At 48.4% G+C, this 12,729-nt stretch overlaps 1 protein-coding gene and 1 long non-coding RNA gene across 2 annotated transcripts in view; both read left to right on the top strand.

The window, feature by feature from the left end:
* Spag1 (sperm associated antigen 1) overlaps window positions 1-10,668 on the top strand; it is a 51,583-nt gene extending 40,915 nt beyond the window's left edge. The window contains exons 15-19 of the mRNA XM_075961190.1: window positions 532-664; window positions 1,803-1,929; window positions 8,057-8,218; window positions 9,546-9,914; window positions 9,993-10,668. Coding sequence (XP_075817305.1) covers window positions 532-664; window positions 1,803-1,929; window positions 8,057-8,218; window positions 9,546-9,914; window positions 9,993-10,124 — 923 coding nt within the window. The 3' untranslated portion in view covers window positions 10,125-10,668. The remainder of the gene's footprint in view (window positions 1-531; window positions 665-1,802; window positions 1,930-8,056; window positions 8,219-9,545; window positions 9,915-9,992) is intronic.
* On the top strand, window positions 6,707-7,021 carry LOC142845247 (uncharacterized). Its single transcript, XR_012909820.1, has 3 exons — window positions 6,707-6,743; window positions 6,827-6,868; window positions 6,951-7,021. It is a non-coding gene; the product is annotated as an uncharacterized LOC142845247 (long non-coding RNA).
* Window positions 10,669-12,729: the final 2,061 nt, after the last annotated feature.

Below are 12,729 nucleotides of genomic sequence, written 5' to 3'. Positions count from 1 at the left end.
CCTCCCGTCTCCACCACACAAGAGCCGGACTGCAGCTATGCACCACTATGCCCACTCACCAATGACACCTGCAGCCATAATTGCAGCTTAATGCGATGTCTGAAGTACTATTACCCAATCACTTAAAGAGACAGCATGCCTTGCAATTACAGGAAACCGTGGGGCTCATGACCTCGCGGAAGCAGTCACATTTGAGACCACCTCACGCCAGCTGCTCACCCGTGTCCTGGTGTGTGGTTTGACTCTCTCTGTCTCTCACACAGTCCTTGCAGTGTCTCCAGTGGAGAAAAGAAGACACGCCAACGCATTGCTGGCATTTTATTCCCTAATCTGAAAGTAGCAGCGTCATGATTATCCATACATTCAGCAGCATCTCCTCTTTAACGTTATGTCTTATTCTCTCTAGCCCAGCTCCTCGTGGTGAGCAAGCACAGGACTTGCCATGGAGGTCTACCCATAATCACTCTTAATATTTTATCGATCCACTTACGGGAATGTTCTCTCTATGTTCTTATTTCATTGGTCCCATAGATGAAAAAACATTTCAAGCCCTTAAGGAAGAAGGAAATCAACTCGTAAAGGACAAAAACTATAAAGATGCCATCAGTAAATACAGCGAATGCCTAAAAATCAACAGCAGGGAGTGCGCCATATACACAAACAGGCAAGTTCTCTGTGACGCCTTAGCTAAATAAAATGCATTCATTGCCAGTTCTGTGTAATGCTTCTAGCAATTGGTGTGCAAGCTGTCCTGGTGTTTCTGGAAGAGCTGGCCTGCAAGAGTTAGAGAGGGACTGGGAACGGTGAAGGGCTGATGTTGTTGTCCTGATCTGACCCTGCCCTGTCTGCCTGGCCAGGCTGTCGCAAGCTGGGCCTAAGCTCTGTCCAGTGTGGGAGGTGGGGCATGGGGGTAGGGTGAGGGGTGACCAATGGCCTTCAAAGCGCTGTCCTTTTCTTCTAATGTGCTACAGGAATGACAAGCCTCTCTTACAGAGTGTAGCAGGAGCCATCTTTACCACTGCGGTACTTTCAGGATTTGATGGGAGTATAGTGTAGGTAGGGAATAGTAACCGGAAGAATAAAGGATCAGTTTTAAGCATTGGTCTAGCTATTTCATGCAATTAATTAATTTTTTTTGAGAATTTCATAAGTAAATACTGTGTTCACCCCCTCCCCCCATTTAAGTCTTTTTTTTTTTTATGTGTGTTTTACCTGTATGGATATCATGTGCATGCAGGGTACCTGCAGAGGTCAGAAGGAGTTGAAATGGTTGTGAGCCACCCTGTGGGTGCTGGAACTAGACCCAGGTGCCCTGTGAGGACAAGGGCTCTTAACTGCCCAGTCGTCTCTCCAGCCCCTCCGATAAATTCTTGACTAGCCTCTTTGTACACATCCCTCTTGTGGCCACTGCTGGCCACACACGTCATCACTAAATCCAACAGACAGTTTCTACCCCTCTCCTTCAGCCTTTGCCTGCACAGGGGTGGCTCACAGGTTTCTCTGAAGACCCTTTTGCACACAGAGCTCAGTGCCTGGCTCCCCTCTCTGCAGGCTTCCTGTTGCCTGGCATCTTGCTGCTTGGAAGATCTGGATCCCTGTTCTCTCCTATACTTTAGACCAGCTCATCCCTCCCTAGTCATCTCCACTCACCTCTTAGCCTTGTGCGTCCCGGATCTGTTTCCTGAACTTCCTTATTGGAGAGGCTGATCACCCTTGGTCCTTACCCCCCCCCCCCCGCCCAACTAGCCGTCCTCCCAGCCCACACACTGATCAGCTTCTTTGCCTCTCTTGCATTGCGCCAGGGCTCTCTGTTACTTGAAGCTGGGCCGGTTTGAAGAGGCAAAGCTGGACTGTGACCAGGCGCTTCAGATAGACGGAGGGAATGAGAAAGCCTGTTACAGACTAGCGCTCGCCCAGAAAGGACTCGAGGTGAGGGCTTCTCTGCCATTGTGGGTAAATTTCATCCTTGAACAGATGGAGCGGTATACTGAATGTAAATGTCAGGATTATGAATTCACAGCGATATTGAATCCTGGTAGACACTGACCTGCTTGGAAACCTCGGAACAGGTTCCCAGCTTTCACCCTCGTCTCCAAGGTGGACTGGGCATCTCTCAGTTCCTGTCCAGCTGGACCACAGTCCACAGGGAGCATTTGGCTACAGCTCTCCCTTCCTGAGGCGTCAGGGAATGCTCACTTTAAGGGAGATAGTTTGTTGCTGTCATGTTATTGTGTAAATACAGGAAAATTTCAAAGAAAAAAATTGTAGTAAAACAACAAAAACCCAACCACTAGCAATAGCATTGGTCCCCAGCAAAGACTACAGTTGGAGGTGGGGAGAGGAAGCTTCCTGATGGCATGTGGGCCACCCAGAGGATGCTGGGAGAGATGTAGCCAGGATTTAGAAGTGTATAGTGGCCTGCACCCTGAGCTAGCTTAGCTGACAGTCCTGGCTGCTCTTCTCATAATACACGCTGAAGAAAGGGGGCTCCATAAACTGTGTAAACATGCTTCTCCTCATGCAGACCCTCTAGAATGGAAACCTCTTTTCCTTCTGTTTCTTAAAGACAGGGTTCCAGTAGCCCAGGCTGGTCTCACATTCCCTAGATAGCAGAGCCTGGCCTTGAAGTTGGGTTTCCTGTCTCCACCTCCCAGGTGCTGTTCTGCCTAGAAATATGGGTCAGTTACTGTTCCTATATAGGGAATAACATCACTGGGGACCTGTCACTGAAGAATGCATTTTCTGCAATGTAGAGAGGGAGAAATATTACCAGTCAGTGCAGAATGCATTTCCTGAAATGCAGCTTTTTGAGGAGGGGGACCTCATTCAGACCGGGTTCACTCTAGCCCAGGGTAGTCTGAAACACACTGTATAACTCAGGCTAGCCTCAAACTGGTGTTCCTCCTGCCTCAGCCTCCCAAGTACTAGGAAAATATTTGGTACATGATGACTCCCACTGAACTCTTCTTTTGTTTTGTTTCTTTGGTTTTTTTTTTTTCAAGACAGGGTTTCTCTGCATAGCCCTGAACGTCCTGGAACTCACTCTGTAGACCAGGCTAGCCTTGAACTCAGAGATTCACCTTCCTCTGCATCCTGAGTGCTGTGATTAAAGGTGTACGCCCCACTGCCAGCTCCCACTAGACTCTTAAATGTCTCCTAGTCTCTCTTTTCTTCTTCTTCTTCCTATTCTTCTTCTTCCTCCTCCTCCTCTTCTTCTTCCTCTTCCTCTTCCTCCTCCTCTTCCTCTTTTTTCTTCCCTACCTCCTACTCTTCCTTCTTTCTTCTTATCCCTGTGAGAGTTGAAATTTCTTCTTGATAGGACAGCTATCACATTGGAATAGGAACCACCTAAGACATCTCATTACCTGTTTCAGCACTCTCTCCAAATATGACTCCATTCTACTGTACTGTGAGATAGGACTTCCATTATGGATTGGGGGAGGGAGGAAGCAAACTGTAACAGCAGGTAAGCATTAATTCAAGGTTATCTGAAGGTAAAATTGGGGGGACAAAATAGTATAAGTATCTGGTGGGGTACGTCCTAGGCCTCAGAGTGATAATGGAGAATAGCCAGGTTCAGAGCAGAGGTAGTTTTGACCTATTGAATATGAAAGAGCACCTTACTCCAAGCATATTACAGAACAAGAAATGAGGAGCTATCTGTGAGCACAGTCATCAGGTCTGCAGATTCTGTGTGAGCACAGTCATCAGGTCTGTAGATTCTGTGTGAGCACAGGGTCACAAGGCCTCTCTCATTCTTGCATCCTGTCAGTCTGCATAGACCCTGTGATTCCAGTCTCTAGGACAGATGTTGGGGGTTGGGAGACGGTGGTGGCTGCAGCCAACACATGCTATGTTTATTCAACAACGCCCCCCTCCACCCGCCACCTCCTTGGCAGCAGCCTTTCTATCTGTGAGCCCCACATAAAGATTTCCTAGACGGTATGAGACTCCTTCAACACCACTCAAGCTTTGTCCAATGGCTTTGGGCCAGTGATTCATGCAGTCTATAGGGCCACACCGAGGGCAGGAAGCTCATACTGGCCTCTTCCACCAATTGAAGGTCAGAGGGTCTGTCTAAGAAGAACTGGAAGTTTATACTTCCTTGGAGTGAATCTTAGCATGTCTGTGACGACACAGACAGAATATGTCAAGTTGGAGTGGCTCTCTCCTTCGGTTATGTCCCCGGAACTTGTTTTTCTGGCTTGGCTCTGGCAGCTTATCTGTTCAGTAGGCTGAGGTCCATGCCAAGTAAACTTAATGTTAGACTCTACGGTGGCTGAGACTCTTGTGTGTCAGGATATGGGCTTGGACCAGGTGCTTAGGACTAAAAGTGTGGCACAAGGCCTTAGGTGGCAGCTTCTCTATGTGCATCTCCAAGCTGAAGGCCACTCAGAGCCTGCTGTTCTAAACTGTCTTTAGGGGGGTGGAGGTGTGTGCGCGCGCGCGCGCGCACATGTACATGCCAGGGTACACACGTGGAGATCAGAGAGCAACCTCCATTGTCTTCAGCTTCTATCTACCATGTTTGAGACAGGGTTTCTCATTTACCGCTGTGTACAGCGGGCAACTGGCCCCGCAGGCTTCTAGGCGTCTTCCCATTGCTGCCTGTCATCCCTCCTAGGCGTGCCAGGTGTGCAGTCCGAGATGCTCACTAGCGTGTGTTGTTGCACACGTCCTGGAGGATCTGAACTTACGTCCCTGCTCCTTCATGCAAGTGCCTTCCCCAGGAAGCCATCTCTCCAGCCTGGTGTCCACAACTTGTCTTCATTTCTGCCCCAGTCACACTCTTGGTGGGAGCTCTGCACCCCCCCCCCCCCCCCCCGGCAGTCCCTCCCCTGCTTTCTCTTCAGGTCTCAGCTCCTTTGCAACTGTAGCAAAGGGAACCCCTCCTCCCCCACCAGTCCGTCCAGCTCAAGCCTTGCTTCCCTTTATTGTATCAGAACAACTCAGCAGTATTTGCAAGTTGTCTGCTTTTTATTGTCTCCTCTGATAGGATTTAAGTTACCATAGGGGACAAGTCACTGCATCCCTGCTCAGTGACCACTGTGGACTAGGTGGCCCTACATCTCTGCCTCATCAGCTGTCCCATACTGCTGGGCTGCCCCTCCCTGTTTGCTTAGCCCAGTGCTTTCCAACTTCTCACACTCCTGCACCCAGACAGACCGGCCTTCAAGCAGACTCTTGAATATGTGAGCATCCCGTGTGAGCGATGTCCACTTCTCAGCCCGCGTCCCCCTAGACCTGTTGTCCTGAGACCGTGACACTGGGCTGCACTGGATTATCGCCCACCTCTGGGCACGACTGCTACGTCACCTCGAAGGTTTTTGTTTCCATGTGTCTTCCCTTTGAAGATGGGGACAGTCATTTGTCTATGAGGCTACAGAGTAAATTATAGCTTGACATGGTCTTGGAGTGGCAAGTTTGTTAGCTGTTGCCACCCCCATGCCTGGCCCTCCTGTTGTGCTTCTGCTCTGTGGCTCCCATCTAGGACACCTTAGTGTAAATGTGATGTCTGTTCTCCCCGGTTCTATAGGAGCCCTAACGTTTTGGAATGTGGACATGCGTTACAGACGTGCACAGTGTCAGAGTATGCAAGCGGTTCATTGTAATAGACCACACCCAGCTTTAAGGCTGTGTCTCGAAACATGTCACTCTTCCTCCAGTTGTTGTGGGAGGAGGAAGGGACATGGTATTCCTGCTCCTCTTCCAGGAATAGCACACAGCCGCTAGTTCAGGGTCTCTGTCTCAGCCTCCTGTGCATGCTGCTACGGTGCAGCTCATGCATGCAAGAGAGGCTCTGGTTCCCCTCCGCCTCACAGTTGGGCTTAACCAAACATGGGTCTAGTCTGTAGTTCTAGGACACGGCTGAAATGGCAAGAACATTGCAAGGTTTTATGGAACAAGAGTGTTAGAAAAGCTACCTACACTCTGTGGTGCCTATTATGGGTTAACTTGTTCTTTCATTCCCTGATGCAGCCTTGAGAAGTCTGGTTTTGATTGGGAAGTTCATCGTGCTTTGTTGCTCAGGGGGTTTGGGGCTCCTGGGCTCAAACCGTTCCCTTGCCTTGGTTTCCACAGCAGCTAGGGCTCTGGCTCTGCACCATACCTGGCTTAGGATCTTAGCTTTCACCAGCAGGGACTGTGATGGTTAATTGTCGCCATCAGTTTGATTGGATTTAGCATTTCCCTGTGTACTGGCTGGTTTTGTGTGTCAATTTGTCAGAGGAAGGAAGCTCAGTTGAGACAATGCCTCACTGAGATCCAGCTGTAAGGCATTTTCTCCCGTAGTCATCAATGGGGGAAGGTCCAGCCCATGGTGGGTGGTACCATTCCTGGGCTGCTGGTCTGGATTCTATAAGAAAGTAGGCTGAGCAAGCCATGTGGAGCAAGCCAGTAAGCAGCACCCCTCCATGGCTCTGCATCAGCTCCTGCCTCCAGGTTCCTGCCCTGTTTGAGTTCCTGTCCTGACTTTGCTCAATGACGAACAGCAATACTGAAGAGTAAGCCAAATTTTACCCTTTCTCCCCAACTTCCTTTTCAGTCATGGTGTTTCATCACAGCAACAGAAACCCTGACTAAGACACCAGGGAAAACATTGCCGGGCGTGTGAAGGAATATCTAGATTAGAGTGAGGTGGGAAGACCTAGCCTGAATTTGGAGCAACATTTCAGGGACTATGGGTTTGGATTAAATGAGAAAGCAAGCTGAGTGTGGTGTATATTGACTGTTTCACTGTGGAGGTTTGCTGTAGCATGGTGATTGCTGACTGTATCGCTGTGGAGGTTTGCTGTAGCGTGGTGTAGCCGACTGTCTCACAGTGGAGGTTTGCTGTAGCGTGGTGTATGCTGACTGTCTCACAGCAGAGGTTTGCTGTAGAGGGGTGTAGCCGACTGTCTCACTGTGGAGGTTTGCTGTAGAGGGGTGTAGCCGACTGTCTCACTGTGGAGGTTTGCTGTAGTGGGGTGTATGCCGACTGTCTCACTGTGGAGGTTTGCTGTAGAGGGGTGTAGCCGACTGTCTCACTGTGGAGGTTTGCTGTAGCATGGTGATTGCTGACTGTCTCACTGTGGAGGTTTGCTGTAGCGTGGTGTAGCTGACTGTCTCACAGTGGAGGTTTGCTGTAGAGGGGTGTAGCCGACTGTCTCACTGTGGAGGTTTGCTGTAGAGGGGTGTAGCCGACTGTCTCACTGTGGAGGTTTGCTGTAGAGGGGTGTAGCCGACTGTCTCACTGTGGAGGTTTGCTGTAGCATGGTGATTGCTGACTGTCTCACAGTGGAGGTTTGCTGTAGCGTGGTGTATGCCGACTGTCTCACAGAGGAGGTTTGCTGTAGTGGGGTGTATGCTGACTGTCTCACAGAGGAGGTTTGCTGTAGCGTGGTGTAGCCGACTGTCTCACTGTGGAGGTTTGCTGTAGCGTGGTGTAGCTGACTGTCTCACAGTGGAGGTTTGCTGTAGAGGGGTGTAGCCGACTGTCTCACAGTGGAGGTTTGCTGTAGAGGGGTGTAGCCGACTGTCTCACTGTGGAGGTTTGCTGTAGTGGGGTGTAGCCGACTGTCTCACTGTGGAGGTTTGCTGTAGCGTGGTGTATGCTGACTGTCTCACAGCAGAGGTTTGCTGTAGCGTGGTGTAGCCGACTGTCTCACAGTGGAGGTTTGCTGTAGTGGGGTGTAGCCGACTGTCTCACAGTGGAGGTTTGCTGTAGCGTGGTGTATGCTGACTGTCTCACAGTGGAGGTTTGCTGTAGCGTGGTGTATGCCGACTGTCTCACAGAGGAGGTTTGCTGTAGTGGGGTGTATGCTGACTGTCTCACAGTGGAGGTTTGCTGTAGTGGGGTGTAGCCGACTGTCTCACAGTGGAGGTTTGCTGTAGTGGGATGTAGCCGACTGTCTCACAGTGGAGGTTTGCTGTAGTGGGGTGTATGCCAACTGTCTCACATGCCCGCTGTGTGAATGGACTGAAGGATGCCACCTGCACACACTACACAAAGCGCTACCATCCGGGCTAACACAAGAGCCTTTACTCATGCTAACCATCCTATCGTCACATTTTTCAGAACTGCCAGGAAAGCTTAGCTGACCCCAGGCAAGCCCTCCTACACCCAGACCCAGGAGAGGCAAAGACGGGACTGCAAGAGGCAACCAGGTGCCCTGATGCTGAGAATGGCACCGCATCTCCCAGCAAAGGAAGGGAGAGGAGGAGGATCGAAGTTCAAGAGGTATTTGTATTCAGGCTCTTTGAAGGCACGCCCTGAGATTTTATACAAAATCCTAAGGGATATTCCTGTGAGTTCTACAGGACCTTTTTCCTTTTATTCTGATTGTCAGTGAACATTTAAGCCAGTCGTGAAGGCAGAATCGGCCTTCTTTACCATCAGCCACACGTTTCTCAGCACGGGCCATGGATACCGGGTGTCTGTGTTTTGGGGAGGTTCTTGTTTCAGTGTCACCTCTGCCTGGCTGGTACCCTGGGAGCCCATGTCTTAGGCTTCTCCTTGGGGCAGACATGTGGAAATGCAGGGCTCATCCTCAGCCATGCAAGCCACTCCTGGCGGGGACATTCCCAGGCTGATGTACTACTGTTGTTTTGCTTGGTCACTCTGTAGACCAGGCTGGCCTCGAACTCAGAGATCTGCCTGCCTCTGTCCCTGAGTGCTGGGACCAAAGCTGTGCACGGTTGCTCCTGTGTGAGCGTTGAGGGGTCCTCATCGTTCTAACTCTTCAATGATATGGGTTTCGCCAAGAGGGCCTGGGCATCATATACCTCTGTGACTCCTAGAAAGCCACACACTTGCTTTGCCTCTCATGAAGAATGTCAGGACCTAAGTTCCTGGACATCCATGAATACTGACACCCTATTTACGGCCTGACATTTTCAATATGAGGCATCAGGGGAGGACTTTTTTTCCCCTTTGATTAAGAGAAAAAAAAAATGTAGGCTCACTTTATTAAATACAAGGGCATGAAGATGAATCTAAAATTAATCATAAAAATGGCCTTCGGTTTGTTTTTAGTGTGGGTTAGTTTTTCAAACTCCTAAGTATACTTTTTATGCTCTAACTTCTCCTTCTTAAAGAAATTATATATTTTATAACATTAAAATTTTTATTTTTAGCCATGTAGTGGCACATACTTTTAATCCAGCACTCAGTGGACAGAGGCAGGTGGATCTCTGAGTTAGAGATGGGCCTGGCCTACAGAGTGAGTTCCAGGACAGCCAGGACTACACAGAGAAACCCTGTCTCAAAAAAACAAAAACAAAAAAAAACCCACGAAGTTTTCTTTTTTACTTGGAACTTGGCTGCTGGAATACCGTATGTAGCTCTCAGTTCCCACTGTGAACTTGACTCCTGGAATACTGTATGTAGCTCTCCGTTCACACTATAAACTCGACTGCTAGAATACTGTATGTAGCTCTCAGTTCATACTGTGAACTTGACTCCTGGAATACCATATGTAGCTCTCAGTTCACACTGTGAAGTGTGACTTGTGATATGTGTGGCTGGCATTCTGTGTCATGACTTGGTCTACTTTTCTATTGGGAAGGTAAATGAAAGCAGTGACGAGGAGCCTGAGAGACCTGCAGAGGCCTCTGCCGCCTCCCTGCCTGCCGAGGAGGGAGTTGGAGATGGAGGCTCTGCAGACCGCTCCAAAAACCTCGAGGTCTCCAGGCCTAGCAATGCCTATGAGTTCGGGCAGGTCCTCCACACCATCTGCACCCAGAAAGATGCAGAGGCCTGTGCACAGCTTTTAGCCATCACTGCACCCAGAGATCTGCCAGTGTTGCTAAGTAACAGACTCGAAAGCGACATGCTCCTCCTCCTCGTTCAGTCTCTGAAGAGTCACCTCGTGGCTAAGGACCCCGCGCTGGTGTATGAGCATCTCTTGTACCTGAGCAGGGCGGAGAGGTTTAAGGTGAGCAGCAGTACGCCCGGGAGGAGCCTGGCTTGGGGTTGGGTAGCTTTGAGCTCACAGGACTGTCCCCTTTTCCAGATGACCCTGACACTAATTAACCAAGGCCAAAAGGAGCAGATGGCACAGCTGCTTGACAGCCTGTCACACGCATGGGCCGACCGGTTCACTGTGGAGGACGTGCAGGCCCTAAGGAGGCAATACGGGCTTTAACACGGGGCTGCTGAGTTCCCGACCCTCCGAGATGGCATTGCATGGGTGAAGCTGCACCCATAAGAACCCCTGTTTGGACTGTTGGACATTGTACTTATTTTTATAGCCAGAATAATATATATTCTACAATCTGGTTTTTATTGGTTGTAAATATTATCTTCTGTACTAGAGCCAACACATTTATATTTAATAACTATATTCAGAACTTAGCAAATTACATTCTAATTTGTAGTACACATTTTCTTCTAATGACCTACCAGTTATAAACTCAGTGTCTTTAGTTCTGTAAAAGCAAATGTTAACAGTGATGTTTCCATCACTTTCTGTCCCCCGGATATACACAAAGTCCATGTTATTGTCAGTTGAGATGAAGTATAACACTCATATCTAGAAGATCGTTATAGTTTATTAATTTAGAGCCACAAGGAATTTATTTTTCTAATATGAAAACAAACATTGCCTAATAAAAAGTTGCCAAAAATTCCAATCATTTTTTACTATGTGACTTCCCTTATATAGGTACTGTGAGCAATAAAGTGGTCTGAAACAGAGCCAGCCTGAATTTGGATTTGAATTGTCACCCTGCCCGTCTCCCAAACATTCAAATGTCCCCACGCAATGTTTTGTTTTCTGCTTTATTGAGTATATATTTATTCCTTACTGTAAACGTGAAGGGAAAAGGTCATTAGATGCTCCTTTTTCTGGGCTAAAGGTATTTCCTGTACAATAAGCACTCGGGCCTTTGGAAAGAAGGTGTATTTATTTATTTAACGTGTGTGTGCCTGCATGTCTCCATGTGCGCCCCATGCACGCAGGCTGCCGAGGCCAGGGAAGGGCACTGGATCCTCTGGGCTGGAGTCAGAGATGATGTGAGCCTGCTGGTACGTGAGCCCTCGGCAAGAACAGCCATGCCTCCAGTCTCGACGCTCAGGCCTTAACCGGTGCACTGTCTTTTACTTCTGTAGTCCACGGCGTTCTTTTTCAGGGGTATTTATTTCTTCATTTGAAAGTTACTGTGAAAGAGTAACGTCATTTTGGTATCTTTTTTATAATTAGAGAATTAGGACTCATTGTGGGTAAAATGGCACCTTTCAAACTCTGCATTGTTTTCTCTTGAAAACCTACTGTAATTGGTTCCCTTAAGTTATTGTAACAGTAGACAGTGGATGCTATATATACATACATGATGGCAGTCTCTTAGCAGTCTAGCATGTGTTGATGTCACAGATAACTGAGCCTGTTCAAGGACTCCCTGCGGCTGCTCACATACACACATCGCGTGATGCATTTCTCTTAAGATGTCCTCATCGGGGTGGATGACAACTGTTTTCATCTACACTGCCAAGAATGCTATGCACATGCGATTACACAGGAACACTCTCCAGGAGACAAACAACCAGACAAGAGGCTGAAGCTGGCACTCTGGCGCCCCCTCCTGGGATGCAGTCCTGTGACAGCTCTCAGGAGCCACTGTATGCAGGTCTGGCCCAAGATGCTGAGTGCCAGCTGCTGGATCAGAGCAGAGAAGCTCCTACTGTTGAGCCATCTCTGAAGAGGAGAAATTCTAACCCATTCTTGGAGTGAGGTGAGACACCAGCCAGCCTCCCGGGAAGCAAGACATGCTAGAGGACAGACAGGTAAAGACACAAGCCATGTGGCAATAAACAGAAATGGGTTAATTCCGGTGTAAGAGTTAGCTAGTAACAAGCCTGAACTATTGGTCAAGCACATTTTGGAACTGCCTTAAATTGCTTGTCAGGCAGTTTGTCCCGGCAACAGACAAGTAACTAGTACAGGAAGATTCCGCCAGCGGAGGGACAAGACACATGGGATGCACTGGCGTCTCATGACACCATTTTTGCTATATTTCTTGTAAAATAGCTAGCTTTACCATTCATTAACTTTTAGACTTCTGCAGAAATGTCAACATATCCACAGAGATTAGGCTAAAGGTTATAAAACACTCCATGGCTGTGAGAATTTAAAAACTCTGGGTTCATTTCCTACAACTGGAATTTACAGTGACAATTATTTTACAACTCAGGTAAAACTCAACAAATCCTTGCTTGGGGCTGGGTGAAGGTAGGGTCAGAGATCAGGTCCAGTGTTCTACAGCTGAGCTGCACCCTCAGCTTCAACTCACCGTTGTCTCTATTTCCCGAAACAGGGTCTCACTGAATAACTGGCGAGGTTAGAGCTCGCTCTGTTCAAGGCTGGACTTGAACTTAGAGATCTTCCTGCTTCTGTCTCCACGACAACACCACACCTGGCCTCAGTTCACTTGGGTAAAGGTGGGAATCTGATACAGAGAGAAAGGTTGGTTCCTAATGCTGTTGGTTGACATTTGGCAAATAGGACTCTGTTGAGACCAGAGTCGTCTCAATGGCTTGTAACATTGATGACTTCTGCTGTACAGCAAATGGGATGGCTATTCTTAGTTGTGAACTTGACTACATCTGGAATTAAAACCCAAGTGGGTGAGTACACTTATTTTCATTATTATTATTGATTTTTATTGAGCTCTACATTTTTCTCTGCTCCCCTCCCTTTCAACCTTCATCCCAAGGTCCCCATGCTCCCAATTTACTCAGGAGATCTTATCTTT

The sequence above is a fragment of the Microtus pennsylvanicus genome, chromosome 2 (assembly GCF_037038515.1).
Source record: "Microtus pennsylvanicus isolate mMicPen1 chromosome 2, mMicPen1.hap1, whole genome shotgun sequence".
NCBI lineage: Eukaryota > Metazoa > Chordata > Mammalia > Rodentia > Cricetidae > Microtus > Microtus pennsylvanicus.
This window is presented reverse-complemented; position numbering and strand designations above follow the sequence as displayed.